The 19,643-nt window shown below is 33.8% G+C and overlaps 3 protein-coding genes across 4 annotated transcripts; 2 read left to right on the top strand and 1 right to left on the bottom strand.

Moving 5' to 3' along the window:
• Positions 1 to 156: 156 nt before the first annotated feature.
• LOC124446025 (UPF0462 protein C4orf33 homolog) lies at positions 157 to 4,018 on the top strand. Its single transcript, XM_046996813.1, has 6 exons — positions 157 to 302; positions 1,025 to 1,211; positions 1,310 to 1,367; positions 2,715 to 2,766; positions 3,184 to 3,371; positions 3,735 to 4,018. Exons 1-6 carry the CDS (start codon positions 174 to 176, stop codon positions 3,829 to 3,831), a joined length of 711 nt encoding a protein of 236 aa, XP_046852769.1. The 5' UTR covers positions 157 to 173; the 3' UTR covers positions 3,832 to 4,018.
• Positions 3,742 to 6,411, bottom strand: LOC124446020. The gene has a single exon (XM_046996810.1). It carries the CDS (start codon positions 6,246 to 6,248, stop codon positions 3,903 to 3,905), a length of 2,346 nt encoding a protein of 781 aa, XP_046852766.1. The 5' UTR covers positions 6,249 to 6,411; the 3' UTR covers positions 3,742 to 3,902.
• Positions 6,412 to 6,686: 275 nt separating this feature from the next.
• On the top strand, positions 6,687 to 19,109 carry LOC124446664 (centrobin-like). 2 transcript variants are annotated; one of them, XM_046997513.1, is made up of 28 exons: positions 6,687 to 6,861; positions 8,051 to 8,131; positions 8,518 to 8,665; positions 8,860 to 8,957; positions 9,445 to 9,573; positions 9,815 to 9,850; positions 9,925 to 10,005; positions 10,151 to 10,366; positions 10,484 to 10,627; positions 10,799 to 10,891; positions 11,969 to 12,001; positions 12,094 to 12,174; positions 12,375 to 12,470; positions 12,584 to 12,661; positions 12,764 to 12,826; positions 13,347 to 13,402; positions 13,491 to 13,556; positions 13,761 to 13,887; positions 15,411 to 15,797; positions 16,304 to 16,353; positions 16,441 to 16,528; positions 16,615 to 16,684; positions 17,082 to 17,146; positions 17,554 to 17,634; positions 17,831 to 17,932; positions 18,008 to 18,039; positions 18,291 to 18,418; positions 18,665 to 19,109. In XM_046997513.1, the coding sequence occupies exons 2-28, from the start codon at positions 8,069 to 8,071 to the stop codon at positions 18,679 to 18,681; spliced, it is 2,628 nt and encodes an 875-aa protein (XP_046853469.1). In that variant the 5' UTR covers positions 6,687 to 6,861; positions 8,051 to 8,068; the 3' UTR covers positions 18,682 to 19,109. The 2 variants fall into 2 exon arrangements, with proteins under 2 accessions (XP_046853469.1, XP_046853468.1); XM_046997512.1 differs by having other exon boundaries at positions 6,688 to 6,861; positions 17,831 to 18,039.
• The last annotated feature ends 534 nt before the right edge of the window (positions 19,110 to 19,643 follow it).

The raw sequence follows: 19,643 nt of genomic DNA, 5'->3' as shown, positions 1-19,643 counted from the left end.
GAAAGACTTTATCAAAACCATCGGAGATTTTGAAATGCCGCGCGTTTAGCGATAGACATTTACATTAAAACGTTTGGCTTTTACCTTAATATGACACAGTGACAGTTGATTCCCAAATGACTTGGATTTTGCAGTTTTCATTACATGAAGTAAACCTTGGTGCACGCTAATGAATGTTCGTGAATTTTAGTTCGTGGGTGCCGTGGGTTTGTAATGTCTTGGTGTCCTCGTACTCTTGTCGATATATATTGCATGTATTAGAATTTAGAAAATTAGGTGTATGTTGCTGGATACGTAACATGGTAAGTGATTCAAAGCTGGTTGAAAAGGTGTTTCCCACATTTTCAACTTGTGAATTCAAAAATTGAGAATTGTTCAATTTTTCCATAGGAAAAATTAAATAACTTGACGTTTGCGGGATTTGTGATCAGATATGACATTTTTGCCTTTATTGATATATGTATATTATAAATATATGTATATTATATTTAATACACTTTACAGACAAACCTGCACGTATGAACCCCCTCACTCTATAATATGCTTGCTATGTCACTTGCAATCATGATCATAGTCATAAATATCTTTAGAAATTAGAAATTTGCTTCTGCATTTTAACATTTGGAATGTTTTGACACAGATTGTTATGGAAAAAGATAACCATAATCCACAATCTTTTTTCAATCCACAATCATTTCCTTAAAACCAAGTTTGTTTAATCATAATTTGCATGTACATTGTTTGAAATGTTAATTTTGTTTTCTTTATCTACCCTTCTTCTCAATAACAGGCTAGTAATGAGTCAGTCTGTTGCATAACCCGCCATTTATTTACTCCTGCTCTTTCAATAGTTCTTATTTACTACTGGTACAAGAAAAATAGATTTCAAAGGAAATGAATAATTGTTATTATACTCAAATTTACTTAACTATATTTGATGCACTGCCATTATAATGAAAAAATAAATAATTTTTGTTGATACGTATTTTTTTAGAAGTAATTTAGTTTTTTGTTCTTTTGTCAGGAATATTTTGTAAAGAATACATGGAATGGAGATATTATAACTACACATGATCCAGTCAAGTTTACTTTATCAACTAGTGACGACATGAAGTCTATGGTAGTAAATGTGGAAGCACCTTTTTTTAATGATCCTGCCAAACCAAATTCACCAGTTGGGAAACCTTGTAGTCAGCTATGGGATTATGAAGGTTTGTAGCAGATAACAATATGTGAAATAACATCAAAATTTCATTTATCAATCATTTGAGACTTAATTCTGTTTCAAGTTTTGCTAATTTTTTTGTAGTTGTGGAAATTTTTTTTCTTGGAACAAATGAAAAATATTTGGAAGTTGAACTTTGTCCGTAAGTGTAGCTCACTGGGCATGTTTACAAGAACTTTTTCTTGACGAACAGTTGGTTTATATGATACAATACTCCATGCATTGACACAATATATTTTTGTCGCTTTTGTTGAAAATCATATTCTGAAAAGATTTTAACCAGGGCCAGATTAAGATGTGTGGAGGCCCTGGGCAACAAAAATATGTAAAGGCCCCCTTTCCATTACTCTGACTGCCCATTTTTCCAATAGCAAAATTTAAATACAAATTTCGCAAAACATCTGATAAAAGTATGAACTTAGAATATAGCGTGCATTTGCATACGATGATTAAATGTTACTTGAGATTGAGTAGTTCGTGGGATTTGATCTTGCAGTCTTTGATAAGTTCATCCAAGTTCATTTCTTTTAGAATATTGTCCTCAATGCTCATGAAAGTAAAATGGCTGATTTTACCGTGATTCATTGTCATACGTAGTCTGTTCTTTACCAACTGGAATTAACCTAACCGTCCTAACGAGTAAACAGAATGTTTTCCCTTGTTCTGTAAAGCAGCAATGTTTAATTTTCCTTTAAATAATGCGGGGGCCCTTGTTTGTTGAGGCCCCCGGGCAAGTGCCCAGTCTTAACATATGGCAAAACATTCTAGTATTGCTCACTTCACAGTTTTTTTTTTTGAAAAAACGTTAGCAAAATGTGTTGTTATTACGCAAAAATAATTCTCACAAAAAACATTTTGTACTGCTCCAAAACGCTGAAAATTGCATTTCCGAGGCTTTGAAATTCAAACTTTCAAGTATGTTTGAAAAATCCTAGATCCACCCCTGTTTGCACTGAAGATGGCCTAAAGTATGCCGAAACATGTTAGCTTCATTGAAAAAACTTGTCGTCTACTTAAAATGTCTAACATCCCTTGTGCTATTACGGAATTATGGAAACATTTAAACTTCTCCAAATATTTTAACTAGATGTCACTATTCCAATTTTCCTCATTCGTCGTTTCTAAAATTGCCATCAGTTGTGCCACATTACACTCATCTACGATTTTACACTCACAAGTTTACTAATGCAATCTATGGTCGAACGAACCACCCTGGGGTAGCCTGGTAAAGGAAATGAACGATTTACCCCACTCAATCGATCCCCATCAACAAACTTTGAACGTTTGTATGAAGAATTACACCTTTATATTTAAGTTTTATATTAACTTGAGTTATTGTTTCACCTTATAATTCAAATACTTTTGTTCATACTTTTTGTTTACAATATTGGCAGCCATAGTTTTCCAAAATGTGCAAGTCATTTTTATAGTACTAGTCCACCAAGAAACGCGTTACTGATTACTCAAACTAAAGGTTTTTCTATACTAGGCATGGTCAACATTTGGTGTTAATGTTAAACGGAGTCAGAAATATATTCAAGGTATATACTGAAAATATGCTTTTACTGTGTCCATGCTCCTAGTATCCTCACGACTATGGTTCTTCTTATAATAAAGGAGCTAACATGGAATTTTGTCTTTTCGATCATTCTACTTTCTGCGTACGTACATGACTAACTTCGCATTCTGAGTGTTTTCTCTCATGTAAAGGCTCTTGGTGTGTCTTATGTTAGCCTTTCACATTTTGGTATGATGCATGATAATTAATCCTTGCTCTAAACTATGTTAGATTGTGAAGACACCTAAAATTTGTTTAACCATACAGGGGCGCTTTCAAATGTACCCTGTATCTGCATGTTACTCTGTTTGAAACTACTTGACAATTGGGCCAAATTTTACCACTAATCAATTCTTCCTTACTCTTCAATTCATAAGGAGTCATTACATTTTGTATACAGGATCAATTGGAGCTGCAGTTCACTTCAAATAAATATGCAAAACACTGGAATGGAGAGGCAAAGATTCCCGTGAATTATTTTCCTCCAGATGTAACGATGATGAATGCGTACGCTATTTTTGGGTCAGGAGACGCTAGGAAATATGAAGCTCTCTATCCTGCAACTAAAGAATTTAAACATCCAGATTTGTGAGTGGAATAAGTGAAAAATGTTAAATCAATTCCGTATACAGAACGTCGTTTCTCGCCCAGATTCGTCGTCGTCTCTCCGCTCAATATAGTCTGATGTCTTTAAAACACTTCACATAAAAAGATTTTAAGTCTGCATGTACTAACGGCAGATTGCTGGATGGACGCAATTTCATCGTAGAAAAGATGCAAACTTAACGCAATGATATTAAAAGTCAATAATATATTAGGGACTTAGGCGTTAAAAAAATATTGACGTTCGTCATCTCTAAACACAATTTGTACATTCTTTTTCAATTACTGAGCTTGTGATATATATTGAAAATGTAATTGATTCTTCATCATCGATTTTTTCATTTTTAGTCATCGATTGCAGTTCTTCAAGTCTTTTAATATGAAGAAATTGTTTCCTGAGCTTGTTGCTAACTACGACAAATCTGTTGTTTCTCACTGGAGTTAATCACTGGATCCAAAGCATTAAGTTTTGCTTTCATCTTATGTTTATATGAAAAACCATAATTATTACTTACTCTATGAAACAGTAAAGTCTACTTCGTATTCCCATGTTCCAGGATTTGTTAAATGCAAAGGCATGACAAATGTCAAGAATTTTATAGATTTTGGAGGAATAGTAACATTTACTGGTAGTTCTGTTGGTGTTCTCATGTTTTCCAATTCGAAGTTAATCTTAACAGAGTAAGTCACATGATTACACATGTTTGCTGCTTCAAACACTGTGCTTACACTGTATTCTCTAGAGAGAATGTAAAGACAGTGATTATGGCGATTATCCGCTCTTGTACTTCTCTGAAAGACGTCACCATATCTTCTCCAATTTGGGATTTTGCCTGGCATCGAGGCATGTTGCAAAGATTGACAAACGCACAAGTCACGATCGATGTAAGTAGAACATGATGACGCATGTTCTTGATCGTTGTGCTTTCTTTCATAGTTTATAAGAGCCATCTCCATCGCGGGATTGTGATCTCCATGCCATTTAACATTGACACGATACAATACGTTACTTTGTACGGCAATGTCGATTTCTGTGGCAATGTAACCATTTTGAATTCGTTTTTGATTGATATTCTGCAATAAAGCTCCTTTTAGTCTTTCGCACGTTTTAAATGGGACGTCCTGGCTCATTTGATTGAAGTACTGAGTTGCAATTAAGTTATTCAGTTGACCTAAAGCAAACTCAGCAATTATATAATGGAAATTGTTTGGGTGTTGTTTTGAGTTCCAGCCATCACAAATGCACAAAGAAGACATTGACAATTTGAGATGAGTGCAATTCCTTTCAACATCAATTTTCTCAAACAATCCATTGCTCATGGTCTCATTTGATGGTGCAGGATTTTCAACCAATGAAAACACTGTATTATGAATATCATAAATTGAGATTAGTTTTATTTGATTATTTAAAACATATTTTTTCTTGGATTCCCCAAGTCGCCAAGCAACATAAGTAGGTAAAACCATAAATAAGAATGGGTTGTATTGTTCATATTGACCCTCCATAGTTTGCACAGGAAACATATCAAATGTGTTTCCATGATCTGATATCAAAATAGTTATGGTGTTCTTGTCTGCAGCCATTTTAGAAACAAAGCTTGCAAGAGATGCATCCAATAGTTGTATATGACTCCCACTTGCTTCTTCTCCTAAACTCAAAGATGCTAGGGAAAACAGTGGTTTAGATGGACGTCCAGTAACGGCACTCAAAGATTGCATTACATAATCCAATAAATAATCATGTTGAAATCTTCCATTTACACATAAGTGCTCAACAGAGTCCATCTTTTCTGTTGGAATGACACTTTTCATCAAGCAACCAGCATGTGTAACACCAGTTGAATCAATATATTCATTGTTTAAAATTCCTTTTAATGCATCCAAATCGTTTTTTCCCTTGTCGATGCCAAAAAAGTCAAAAAATGTCGAGTCAGATTGCCAACATTTGTCTGTTTGCCAAAGGGTTTGATACCCTGCTTCTTTAAAGTGTCTTAGCAAATTCTTTGATTTAGATTTCAAGTTAGTACTTTCACCATTTATAAGACCCATAATGGCATCAATGGAAGAGGATCCTAAAGCTTGGTATAGTTCAAAGTCTAAAACATTGGATGTTGATTTAGGGTTCAGGTTAATGCCACGGAATGTTGCTATTGTTTTTGGTAAAGATCTGTAAAAATGGCGTCTTGAGACAGCATTTAAAAACAAGATATTTATATTGACATCTTTTTTAGTCTCCGATATATTTGTAGCTGTAGACAAAGGTATTGCAACCAAATGTGGAGTCTGACCAGTGGTTTTATCATGGTCTGTTCTGTTTTTACATTTTAGCATGAAAAATGGATACATATCATCAAGATTTTCAATAACAAATTCTTCAATAAAATTTTCAAGTCTGCCTGAATTGACATCTTCCCATTGCAATTTACCTGTTTCTTTGAATATTGTACCCACTTTTACAAAAGATCCACAAGGATTGTCTTGACAGTTAATGAGATGTGAGGTAGATTGGGTAACAGTTACTGAACATATACTAGTCTCACCTGAGCATTTTCTTTCATCAATGTCTTTTTTAGGGTATAAGTAGTTTTCAGCAAGGAGCTCAAGGCCAACACTTTGAGTAAAACGACAGAATGAAGAATCTCCTTCTGGTTTCGGCCTTCCAATTTCAAATGTCAAAACATGTTTAGGTTCTGGAACCAATTTATTAATTAACTGCTTCATTGATGAGTTTATAGCTAACTTCCTAAACGACACATGATGGTCCCAATGTATGGCATTAAGCAGACACCATAAAATAACATTCACACATACTACCAGAAACAGGTAAAAAATGGCCTTACGGCGAAGTCGAATTCGAGGCATCAGATTTATCCAGATCCACTTCTTTATAATGGCCTACAGAGTCTTCATTCAGCTATACACTGAAACATGTCGCCTTTAATATCATAAAGAAATAATGCATCGTCAGTATTTTCTTGATAAATTTCCTAAATCGTAAATTTATAAACTGCCAACCAAAAATTTGAGATCGGTGTCAATTACGTGTTTACTACACCCCCCCTGATTTAAAATATTTTCTACCATTTCAAAATAATAATGATACAACATGTTTGGGATACAACTAAAATTTGTTTCAACTAAGCCCATAGTGATTTTTCAGTCTTTAAGATAAAACTAAGATACGATTGAAATAACGTTTACTTAGATCTACTGTCTCCAGTTTTAGGGACTTGAATTGTGTTTGTAGAAATTTAGACGTTTTTTAGTGGATGGAAACAAGTTTGATTCTGCTGTTTGAATATTTTTGCAAATGTTTTCCATGATGTTATCATATGTATATATTAATAAATGGGATTTCAGGAGTTTTTATTTATGATGTATGATCTATTGGATATTTTTATGTACTTATTCTGCATTTTATGGAGATCTTTTAACATTTAACCATTGTGCTGTGGATTTGTGTAGAATGTTTTAGGTAATTACTGATTAATTTATGTTAAAACTTAAATGTTGGTGCACCACTGTGTATATTTAAAAGTATTTGTAGATTGGGAAAAATTTTATGCTCATTTTTTATAGGAGCCAGTATTTTTGTTCAAATAAAGCGAAAGGCTTTTTCCCTGCATTGCAATTATCAAAATTGTTTGAATTTTCCTGCCATTTTTTAAATATTTGTTGACGAAGTCGTTCGAAAAAAAAGTGAAATTTTATAATTTTTGAAAAAAGTGAAACTTTATAATTTAACTGTTTTACTCAATTTCGCATAGTTGCCTTATTTTTATTCATATATGTCAGTGAACATTTATTTGTCAGATAATAGCTAGCCATCCCTGGAGCTCACTTGTTTCTGTCATTTGCTTGAATTCATAGATGGAAAGTGTTTTATTGCATGTCAAACAAACAAAGTTAGGGCTTTCTCCCTTTATCAGGCTAGCTTGGCAGTTGCAAGATCTTGCATCTTATAGTATTTCTATAACTTTTCAACTTTTGATTCATATGAGTTGCCAGCAGCATGGCTACTTTTCTTGCAAGGATCTTTCTTAAATGAGGTGAGATCTTAGCATGTAAACAGGTTCATGTTAATGCATAAGGCATGGTAGCCCAGCATGTAGTGCCAAGCATTGTACTAGTGTGCATGCTCATCAGCTTATGAAGATCAGTTCACTATAAAATGATTGTGCCATAGAAATGGTGCAGAGCCTGGTTGACTTTCTTTCAGTGTATAAAAGTAACATGGAATATCAAGATTTGAAGTACAATGCTTTATGCACGTAATTTAATATTTCTGTATTCGCTGGGCGAGCCCGCCTCATGTGAGTCAAATAATGAACTGGCCTGGCAAAGCGAGCCAGCTTGGCTAATGTGAAGAAGATCTTAGATATTGAGCAACATAATATGATCAACTTACATACTATACAGTACACATTCTTAACAATTTAGCAGTTTGAAAATATTTGAATGACAAAAGATTGGGCTTTAGTATCCAGAATCATTATATTAAAAATTAATTTTTTTAAAAAAATGTAATTAGCATTGCATAATAAATATTTTATGTATGTCTTATGAATTAGATGAGTGTAATTTCTAATCTACAATGCACTAATTGGAATTGTATGATTTTCAATATTTCAAAACTACTTAACATTTATTTATCAAATATTTAGTGTGTTGTATTTGCTGTGATGGAGCCTACTGGACCAAGTAATGATGAAAGAAGAAAATTGTCATCAGATGTAGCAGAGAAGGTTGATAAATTTTATTGTATTTTTAGTAACTAAATTGTCATTGAAGGTGCTAATTTCAACCATGTAACCATAATGTAATTTGCTACTCAGTACTCATCAAATGTGTAACATCTTGTTTGTTTGTGTATAGATAGTTGAAGTGTTCAAGCCAATTGAACCAGCTATTTTTCAAACCTCTTTAATGATCCTATTATCCAACCTGCTCTTAGATGTTTTATTGACATGATTTCATTTTGTTTCTTGTTACTTATTTTTTCCTACTTAATTGATTCATGAATATGTGTAATATAAATATGTATTTCATTAAATGCTGATTATGTTGAGCTCTTGTAATATATTGTCTTATGCTTATTGTACATTGATGTCTTTCTTTATTGCAACTTTAGACTGAGCCAAACATTAATGACACTTTGACCAGTGTTGATATTCAAGAAATAGAAAAAGTGCGTCAATCTCTACAAAGTATGCTCCAAACTTCAGAAAACTATCTTCAAGATGACGAAGTTGCTTCAAAATCATTGCATACCACTGGCGGTTAGTACATAGTCAATATATTATATCATTCTTTAAATATGGTTTAAGTTAACTTCATAGTTGAAAGCACAAATGAAAGCACCTTTCAAATCATGAAAAAAAGGAGTGTCTTATTTTAAGACCAACATATATACCGTTTGTATTGAATTTTCTCAGTCAATGAAAACATTGTTTTAATTATAATCTATTTGTAGATATTTTATGTTATTCATCAAACATTGATGAGCAAATGTTCCCTAGCTTAGCCAATGCAAAATTGGTGAACAGTCTTGTTAGTAATGATTCCAAGGAGGTAAAAATTGTTTTTTTGTCAATAGTGATATTTTTGTTGTTTATTATAATATCAAACATAATTTATAATTCCTCAGTTTTCAATCATATGTATAAATCAATTGCTATAGTCGTTTAGTCTGCTGTCTTACGTATCTTGCCCAACAAAGAAAATCTTCACTTTTAGTCTTTTCGTTACTCTTTGCATGTAAGTGGTTTTCACTTTAATCAAAATGTGAAGCCAGTGCAACTTACTTCTGTCATTCACTATTTTTCATTAAATGAACATGTAAACAGAAACAATATTTACATAGCAAGAGTAAACAGTTGAGCTTGCTTTATCACTGCTACATTCAACGCAACAACGCAACTCTACATTCAGCGTAACGCGAATTCTGCTTCAATACGTTTTATTTATCTTGCTAGCCATCTGTGTTGTTTATAGTAACTAATTTTAATCTTCCGCCTGCATTGTGGTAATTTTTTAAATATTGTTGGTTTTTTCGTAGGTAAAAATGACGCATGAAGTTGTACGCCTTGGTTCAGGAAATACATCTGATAAAACTCACGACAAGTCTCTTCTTCTGGAGAACTCACTTCTTAAAGAAACTCTTGAAAAAGAACGTTCCAAAAGAAAGGTTCTTTGCCGTTTTGATTGAGTTGGATATTCATTTAATACCCACGGTTTAACTAACAGGAATTTACTTATTTTTATTGGTCACTGTATTATATTGGTTGTTCAGCAAATTATTGAATTAATTCGTAGTTATTTAAAAGTATTTTGCATCATGGCTGTCACTTTTGTTTGTTATTTCGGTTGGGCAACATTGCTTTGGTTACTCTAAAACATTATACCGATTTTCTTAAAATTTCTTTTAGCACTGTGAACAACAAATAAAAGGTATTCAGGCAAAGGTAATCAAAATCACTCTCGTCTCGCAAAATACGCTCATTCATGATGCAATATTTTGGCATTCTTTTCATTTTAGCTTTTGGAATCACAACAAGAACTTGCTGCTGCTTTTTCAGCTGCGAGAAAGAAAGATCTCATGATCAATCAACTGGATAAGGTAAATAAGGAGAAGTGAATGATTGAGAAGTAATAATTCTACATTCCCAATAACGAAGTACTGAACCGTTGTAGTGTTAGTATACACAAACGAGAAAGATAGCCAAAAATTTTTTTCAGTACATGACTAAAACTTATCATTCTAGACTCTTGCTCGGGTTGTGGAGGACTGGAAAAAACACGAGGAAGAAAAATTTGAAGCAATGCATAAACTAGAAGAGCAACACGAAAACGATGCTAATTTTCAGCTTAGACAACAAGAAGTGCTAGCACAGTTTGAGAAAGATTTAAACGATGCCGCTGTTGCTTTGTCACGAGAACAACAGAGAGCTACAGATGTTGAACGTGATAAAGATAATCAAGTATAAAACTGAATAAAACATGAGTATTTCATAGCATGGGCGTGATGGGTGAAGTCCAAGTTGCTTTAATAAATGTAGCCTTTCTGACCATTCCGGATGCATTTACAATTTTAATAGATTTCTGCCTTCATGAAAGAAAGAAATGAATTTGCTCAAGCCTTAGAACGAGAGAAAACAAAAAATGAAAATTTTGGCAAAGAGTTTGAAAATCTCGAGCAAAGTATACGATCTGCTAAAGAATCTCAAAGCTTATTTGAACAGGTAAAAATTTGAAGAAAAAACTTGGAAATATGGATATTTTGTGGGAATAATTTACTGCAATGTTGGCCTTATTTCTCTTTGCAGACCGTTTTTTAATATCTTGAAAAATTTGAATGGAGTAGGATTTATTTATTGCATGTTATATGGTGAGGAAATATCTTTTTTCCGTAGGAGAAACTTACTTGGCAAGAAGAAAAATCTCAGTTGGAATCTAAAATTGAACTCATTACTAAAACGCATGCTCAAGACATGGAAAACGAAAGGGTAAGCAATAATTGCATGCATTGACTTGTGGCAATTGATATTATGATTGTGACCGTGGATATGCAGATGCATGACTGTTATCTAATGGTTAGTTGCTGTGGTGGATACCAATAAATGAAGTTGGCTCACTACTTACTAATAAACCACGTTGGTTCACTACCTACCAATAGACCACGTTGGTTCACTACTTACCAATAAACCACGTTGGTTCACTACCTACCAAGAAACCACGTTGGTTCACTACTTACTAATAAACCACGTTGGTTCACTACCTACTAATAAACCACGTTGGTTCACTACCTACCAATAAACGACGTTAGTTCACTACCTACCAATAAACCACGTTGGTTCACTACTTACTAATAGACCATGTTGGTTCACTACCTACCAATAAACCACGTTGGTTCACTACTTACTAATAAACCATGTTGGTTCACTACCTACCAATAGACCACGTTGGTTCACTACTTACCATTAAACCACGTTGGTTCACTACCTACCAAGAAACCACGTTGGTTCACTACTTACTAATAAACCACGTTGGTTCACTACCTACTAATAAACCACGTTGGTTCACTACCTACCAATAAACCACGTTGGTTCACTACCTACCAATAAACCACGTTGGTTCACTACTTACTAATAGACCATGTTGGTTCACTACCTACCAATAAACCACGTTGGTTCACTACTTACTAATAAACCACGTTGGTTCACTACCTACTAATAAACCACGTTGGTTCACTACCTACTAATAAACCATGTGGGTTCACTACCTACAAATAAACCACGTTGGTTCACTAACTACCAATAAACCATGTTATTTACTACCTACCTGTAAACCACGTTGGTTTACTACCTACCAATTAACTACGTTGGCTCACTAACTCAATAATACACGTTGGTTCCCTACTTACAGGCAAACCACGTTGGTTAGCAACCTCCCAGTAGACCACGTTGGTTCATTAACTCCCAGTAAGCCATCTTGCTACCTCCCAGTGAACCACTTTGGCATTATTCAAGTTTTACGTATGATTTAATTATCTTTAATTAGATACCTGTTTTGTTCTATTTTAGAAACTTGTTGATCGCGAAAAACAAGTTGCTGAAGTATGTAAGGAAATTGTGAAAAGCATATTACTCGTTCACACATTTAATGTTTAAAGAGTAATCTGTTATTGTTAACAGTATTCTTCATTCAGGATAGCCAACGTGTTCTGAGTGCTGTTCAAAAAGAAGTTCAACAACTAACTCAACAATTGGATACATGTTTTCGTGAAAAGGTAGCAACTACATAAGTACTACGACAAACATATCAAAAGTACTTGCATTCTTTAATGTATTTTTGCCGAATTCCCCGTATTATCATCTTAATTTTTTTGTTGTTGGTTTTTATCCTAGATTTCCATTGATATCACGACATATAACAACGTTTTGTCAAAACATTTCACCTTTATGCGTCGTAGTTTCTTGCATATTTTAGGAAAATTTGAAAACAGAAATAACTTTAATGACGGCTAAGTTTGAGGCCCAGCGAACGAGGCAAGAAAGCGAGCATCGAGCGGAGCTTGAGCGACAAGTAACTTTACTTTATTTGAACATTTTGAATATGAAACATTCAGAATTTTGAGAAGGTCGCATCTCTTGATGAATAATACTTATGCTATGATTAAATTTCTTTGCAATATTAAGATGAGCAAAAATCTACGGGAAGCTCAAAGTCAATTGAGTAAGACCGAAAATGAAATAAAGAATGCTCATAAGAAACAGGTGAAAAACTAAAATATCTACTATTATTTCTGTGGATATTCCAACTACTCCATCATACATGTTTGTGTATTTTCCATTGTATAAATTGTTTTTTATTGAAAGATTGAAGATCTAACGAAAAAATACAGAAGAGATTTAGAAGAGCAGTTAAATAACTTCCATCAGGTATTTCACGATTAATAATGTTTATCCATGTTACATCCTTGTTATGAATTACAGTTCGTTTCTTTTTTTCTTCTCAAAATACTTTCTTCATCCACTCAGGTATTCCACGATTCTGTCACATTGTGTGTCTATGTTACATCCTTGTTATGAGTTACTGTTTGTTTCTTTTTTCTTCTCAAAATACTGTCTTCATCCACTCAGGTATTCCACGATTCTGTCACATTGTGTGTCTATATTACATCCTTGTTATGAGTTACTGTTTGTTTCTTTTTTCTTCTCAAAATACTGTCTTCATCCACTCAGGTATTCCACGATTCTGTCACATTGTGTGTCCATGTTACATCCTTGTTATGAGTTACTGTTTGTTTCTTTTTTTCTTCTCAAAATACTGTCTTCATCCACTCAGGTATTCCACGATTCTGCCACATTGTGTGTCCATGTTACATCCTTGTTATGAGTTACTGTTTGTTTCTTTTTTTCTTCTCAAAATATTATCTTCATCCACATACCGTTTCATTAGCAGTTAAAGGAAAGAGATAGAAAAATTAAAGAAACAACAGATGGCTATGAAGAACGGTATTTGCGTTTAAGTGATCCTAAGTCTGTTCAAATTTGTCTTTTAATTTTTTTCTGCTGTGGACTCTTGTAATTTTGATTGTCTTAGGCTGGAAAAGTCACATAAGGATCTTGTTTCTGTCTCAAAAGAACACGAAGCTTTAAGGAAAGAAAAGTCTGTTTCTTTATTGTTTAAATTTGCGGTGGACTGGTGGTACATTGTGTGTTTTTTGTTACTGTCCTTCTTAGGTTGAAATATATATTTGTAAACTGTCACTAATGCCATTGTTTTCAATGAATTAATTTCACGAGAACTGAGAATCAAGTAAAATATTGTTATTCTTTTTTTATAACGTTCGTTTTCGTTTTCAAATACCAGGTACGATATGATAAAGCAACTTCAAAAAATGATGCAGTCCCATTGTGCTGAAGCTATGTCTTTATTGACTTCGACCACCAAGCATACGTTGAGAATACCAAGGAAAGACGGTTATCATGACGATTTAGTAAGTTTTATGCAATTATTGATAAAACCATGCACGGAATTCTTTTTTGTTGGAAAATCAGTTGCTCGTGTACAGCAAAATGTGGATTTTGAAGATTTTGTAGTTATGTATTTGTTCTTTAACTACGTACCGCAGTTGCTTTGTAAATGTGTAATATTTAGCATCTATTACTTTTGTCGCGTCGTACATGCGTATAGGACTTTAAAAACTTCAAAAGTAATTCAACATTAAATGAGACATAGTAAGAAGATAATTCTTGTTTGCCATGAAGCCCATGGATGGTTTTCTAATGAGATAGTTAAATCGTGATATGTATAAACCAGTCAAAAGTGTATAAAAATGTAAATAATGACCTCAAACCACTTCATATTTGGTCATGCAAGTAAGCCAGTTACTCTAAAAACAGTGCAATTTCATCCAATTTATTATTCCCATTGCTATGAACTCAAACAATTAGTCAAGCGGACTGCGCATGGTCAAACGAGTTTTCTTATTATTTGTGACTAAGTGAGTTATTTACTCCGAAAATAGTGCAAGTAGATTTAGGGCCTGATTATATGGAGGCGAGCTTGCCCGGATAGCGAGCTAGCCCAATGATTTTCAAGGGATTGAAAGAAGCCAAAACTTCCAGGTTAAAAATTACAACTGTTTACAAGCGCCACACGTCATCCCGGTTGTAATTCTCAAATTAGGCCAAAATGGTTGTTTTAATTCTAAATGTTTTGCGTAGTTACTAAATCAGAATATTGTGAAATTGCTTGAGATGATTTATCTGATGATAAGTATTGAATCGTTTCCATTTGCCAAAATCATTTAACGCTTCGCTGAATCCCGGCTACCCGGGCTCGTGTAATCAGGCCTTAGTTAGTCATTGTCATGACTATGAACTATGACAGTTGGTTGAATGTATTACGCATGCTCAGACGATTTTCCTAATGATTTGCAGCTAAGCTTTCCGAGGAATGCAATTAATTGTTTTCACGAACAATGAATGGCAATTTTTACTCTGTTATATATTGTCCTCTTTTGTATGTCTTATTGAGTTATGAGAAAGTAGTTCTATAGCCTGTTTAGCTGTTGTTCTTGTCCAATGAACACATATGATAATTTTATCAAAAACATTCTTACTCGCTGTAAAATTATTGTATGCTCTTCTCATGATACACGAGTTAAAACGGAGTTAAACTTTCTGTTAAGTCGTACATGTGTATTGTTTATTATTCATTACCTCTTTTAGTCGTACGTGTGTATTGTTTATTATTCATTACCTCTTTTAGTCGTACGTGTGTATTGTTTATTATTTATTACCTCTTTTAGTCGTACGTGTGTATTGTTTATTATTCATTACCTCTTTTAGTCGTACGTGTGTATTGTTTATTATTTATTACCTCTTTTAGTCGTACATGTGTATTGTTTATTATTCATTACCTCTTTTAGTCGTACATGTGTATTGTTTATTATTCATTACCTCTTTTAGTCGTACTGTGTAAGAATCAGAAATAAAAGTTCTTAAATTTTCTCAGCCAACAAAAGCACCATCTGTCATCGCAAGTACATCAAACGTTGCTCCTCTAAACGATACAAATCGTGTTTTCTCGTCGTATGTGACTCCCCGTAACTATACGATGCGTTCATCAATGTTAAATAGTCATGACCAGACTGTACTGCAGCAGCAACAATATTCTCATGTCAACGATGAGACAACGAGAAACCTTATGAGTAATGAAATAATCCAGAATTGGGTACGACTACCTGTCCTGCACGCAGGTCCAAATACATCTGACATTCAGGACGAAGATGTCATAGAACATGACCGTCAACCATATGTTGAAACGATTCAACCCAATCATAAAAATGAACAAGAGTTTCACATTCAAAAACAAGTGCAAGATCCCGACATTGAAGAAGAGGTTTGATTCAGCCATAACAGTTTACATGGTGTAAGGTTGTTGCTTATAGTATGAAAAAATGGCTACTTGCGGCATTTTGTTGACGGACTTTCCGCCCCGTGTGCACTTCCTTATGCTGCTAGATCAAATATGCACCTGGTAGAAACTCTCGTCACTATACATGTCTCATCCCTATGTGTTTCTCATTAGATTAAGAATTGTTAGGCTATTATGGACATGTCACATAATAGCAATGGCGTTGAAAAGTTTTTTTGTCGGGGAGTTAAAACCCTGAATATTTTTCTTGCATACTTTTTTATATTAAATTCTTATATCTACTGATATTTTTTATTGTTTAGATACACTATATAATTTGGAATTATAATTGGGAGTGCCCAATTTCCAGCCGGCGATGTCAACAAAAATATTCATATTTTCGACTTCATTCTAATAAGATTTCCTCTGTGGCTCATTTTCTTTATTTGTATGATTGTAATAGATGATTGCATCAAATATTTCTGATTTAGGAAATCAACGAAAGTTTCGTGGAACATTCACTTGATGAAAGCAAAACAAGGTTAACATAGTCTTTCCTTTCTTTATGTTTTTACGTAATTTCTATCTGTATTATGACATAACTTTTTATTTTACTTTTCTTTGATAGTCTATCCAAAAACCTTAGCATGGATGTGTTGAACATGCTTCAACAGCAACAGTCAAGGCAATCTGAATTAAATCACTACGTTCGTCAGGTAAGAACTATTAATTTAAGTCCGAAACAAAGACTAAAAAGTAAAAATGGTGAATTGATCTGTTCTGTTTGTTATTCACCTTACAGCTTTTAAAAAAATCTCCAAGTAGTGCTAGTGATGGCATCAATGATGGAGCTGAGTTTAAAGTTGACGATGGTAGGTTGCATTTATCAGGTATCGTGCGTTCTATAAGCTGACAAAATTTAAAATAGAAAGTATTTTATATTAATGGTTGATAAACTTTACACAACGGACATCCAAAACAACCATTGTGAAAAGCTCATTAAAGTTATGTTTGAAGTTTATTTATTAAAATTGAAGTTCAATGGACATTTTTGGACATTTTTAATTGTTGAGTGACAAATTTTATATTTCCAAGACGAAAAATTATACATTTTTGATGTACATAGATTATCTTTTATATTTTATTGCCTGAAAAGTTTAGTTTTTGGAAGCCGGCACTGAGGAAAAAGTTTTAGTCAGTACATTTTGCGTACGATTTTTAACTGAACCATCAACTAAAGATTATTCCAATAATTTATTTGTTGCTCAGGTCAAAATGATTCGGATTATGTCAGTAGTGATGGCAAGAAAGTCGACGTCAGCAATATGGAAAAGGCAAGTATAATTTTTTTCTTTCATTTTTTTTAAGGATGTTGTTTGCGTGTATGAATAGAAAATTTTACACCCGTAAATACCGTAATTAGTGTTATACGTAAATTAACGAGTGATCTGGCTGTGTGGTCTTGAATGCAATCTGTATGATACTTTTTAGTGTATTTGTAATTTGACTTGAAAAAATTTTAATTCGAGTCAATTCGCGAAATTCGATAAATTGCATAAGAACTGTATCTGTATTTTAGTCTGCCAACCTATTATAAACTTGTGCCTCCTAATCTATTAAATGCATTTCTGCTCACGATTAGACCGCCACAAGTCGATATTGAGTAATATGTAATGACGTAATTAAGTGTCATAAGATGTCACTATTGATATGTAATCATTACACGTGATTCTATTTGCAGGACTTGATAACCATTAAATCTGGTCATTCAGACATCGATTATTCAGATGTAAAACAAATGGCTTTTTCTAAATCTGCTGCTGTAAGTTATGTTTGACATTCGTAGATTTAGATAGGACGTTTATTTCCTCTACAGAATAAAATGACTTGAGTGATTTCAGTTTGATTCTGTTTATACATGGGAAAAGTCCTTCCACTTTCTCTACAAAATAAATAGAAAAGTGTCAAGAAAAGATTGCACTCTTGCTTTTTACATACGCCTCTATTGTCTCTTCAAGACTCCTGGCAAGCGTTTTAATAAAACTCAAGTGAACCAAACTCCTCCCAGCAAAGAAAAACGTTCAGTATCAACAGCAAAATCCTCTTTCACTCCTGAACAAGTAGGTCAATTGACTCGACTGATAGAATTGTATCAAAAAGACAGCTTAAAAAATGAAGGATTTTCCCCTCGAAAGTTGTTTCAATACCTCCGAGATGTTCAAATAAGGTAAATAAGTGTAATATATCTTTGATAAATTTGTGTTTCTTAGTCAATATTTTGCTATACGCTCTATATTTAGTAACACTATGGTACATGTATCGTCCATTCACCTTTCCTATTAAGAATTTTAACTATACGGTCATGTGGTTTTTAGAGGAGTACGATATGGGAAACACGAACCTTGGGCATTTCATGATTATAGGCGACCCTAATAATGTATATATGCAGTCATTGGTGGATTAATGTATATGTTGTAGACATGAACTGGGCGAAAGTAAAGCATTGACGGCGGAAAGAAAGAGCAAGACACCAAATAGTAATCATGACCACAAAGAAAGTAAAACAAAGAAAAATGCCAGTATCAAAACTACCAGAAAAATCTCAGGTAATGCGAATGATTGCGTTCATTGGGAAACATTCCACATGCCGACGTTTAACCGCGATGTTCATACGTCAATTTTTTGCCCAGAAAGTTTATCTAAAAAGATCAGTATGAGCAATATCAAATGAACCTTTTTTACTTCAGCGTTGTTTAAAGAAGTTGAAAGATTCATATTAATTGGCCATAGTCTTGAACTTCGCCTTGTGGGCGCATTTTAATGTTTATTAATGTGTATGTCTTTTCATATAGGTTCCATTTCAAGGTGATGAAGACATATCTACAAGGGTCATCAACAGCAAACATTTGTCAGCGGAGGTAAAAACACCTTCAAGAAATGTTATATCAAGTCATTCCGAACTTGCAGCTGCTCCTTCACGAAAAACCGAGCGGAAGACCGACGGCAAAACTACAAAAATAAGGAAATCTTCAAACTCTTTCTCATTATCAAAAAATGGCGTCAAAAAAGGTGTAGGAAGACCAGTTGCAGCATGGAAGTAGTGGTAACGTGCGTCCAATATTATTTTAGCCTAGTTTATTTGTATATATAATATATTTATGTACGTGTGAATGCCTTGAATTTAAGTATAATCTTGTAAAATTTATACCTGCGTCGATAATTATAATATCGAGGCGCCAATGCAAAACCTTTTATAGTAGTGTAGTCATCGTTTGCAATACATTTATAGTAAAGTTATAGGTGTTGACTGAATCGCCTTGCTTCACTTGGTTTATTTGATCTCTAATGGCCTGTTGGCTTAGAGTTATAACCACGATTTATGCGACTATTATGTATATCAGAATTATCATCATCCAACAGAAGTTAGATGCTTTGGGGGTCCACTTCTTAACCAATCATTTTCCATTCCTTAGCCAACTCCAAACCTGTTTAGACAACACTATTTAGGACAAGTAAAAGGGCCCAAGGAGATGGCTAGAAGAAAAGACATTGAATTTTGATGTCACTGTCTAAACTCCACACCCAAGAAGACACGAAGCATGTATCCCATCTCTATACATAAATTTCACTTAATGAGTTGTGCGATTAGATTTCAAAGTTCTTATCTCATCAACAATAATCCACGCCTTTAAACTACGCTTTTTAGACGTGTCTTTCCCAACCGTGATTTCTCCCTCGGTTCATTCTGCTTCCACTGTCGGCAGTTCCAACATTCTGTTGTTGTTCTTTTATTATGGTATAAATTATACCAGACAGGCGTGGTTTTATCTC

The sequence above is a fragment of the Xenia sp. Carnegie-2017 genome, unplaced genomic scaffold (assembly GCF_021976095.1).
Source record: "Xenia sp. Carnegie-2017 unplaced genomic scaffold, XeniaSp_v1 HiC_scaffold_22, whole genome shotgun sequence".
NCBI lineage: Eukaryota > Metazoa > Cnidaria > Anthozoa > Malacalcyonacea > Xeniidae > Xenia > Xenia sp. Carnegie-2017.
The sequence above is the reverse complement of the archived record's forward strand: the minus strand, read 5'-3'. Positions and strand labels throughout refer to the sequence as shown.

What these genes read in the sequence shown, in the direction of transcription:
- LOC124446025 (XM_046996813.1), top strand. Translation starts at nt 174, where the DNA reads ATGTTCGTGAATTTTAGTTCGTGGGTGCCGTGGGTTTGTAATGTCTTG. An exon ending in GTTGCTGGATACGTAACATG is followed by an intron (nt 303 to 1,024) that starts GTAAGTGATTCA and finishes TTCTTTTGTCAG; the next exon opens with GAATATTTTGTAAAGAATAC. An exon ending in GAATTTAAACATCCAGATTT is followed by an intron (nt 3,372 to 3,734) that starts GTGAGTGGAATA and finishes TTTCATTTTTAG; the next exon opens with TCATCGATTGCAGTTCTTCA.
- LOC124446020 (XM_046996810.1), bottom strand. Translation starts at nt 6,248, where the DNA reads ATGCCTCGAATTCGACTTCGCCGTAAGGCCATTTTTTACCTGTTTCTG.
- LOC124446664 (XM_046997512.1), top strand. Translation starts at nt 8,069, where the DNA reads ATGGAGCCTACTGGACCAAGTAATGATGAAAGAAGAAAATTGTCATCA. An exon ending in AAGACATGGAAAACGAAAGG is followed by an intron (nt 10,892 to 11,968) that starts GTAAGCAATAAT and finishes GTTCTATTTTAG; the next exon opens with AAACTTGTTGATCGCGAAAA. An exon ending in ATACATGTTTTCGTGAAAAG is followed by an intron (nt 12,175 to 12,374) that starts GTAGCAACTACA and finishes TGCATATTTTAG; the next exon opens with GAAAATTTGAAAACAGAAAT.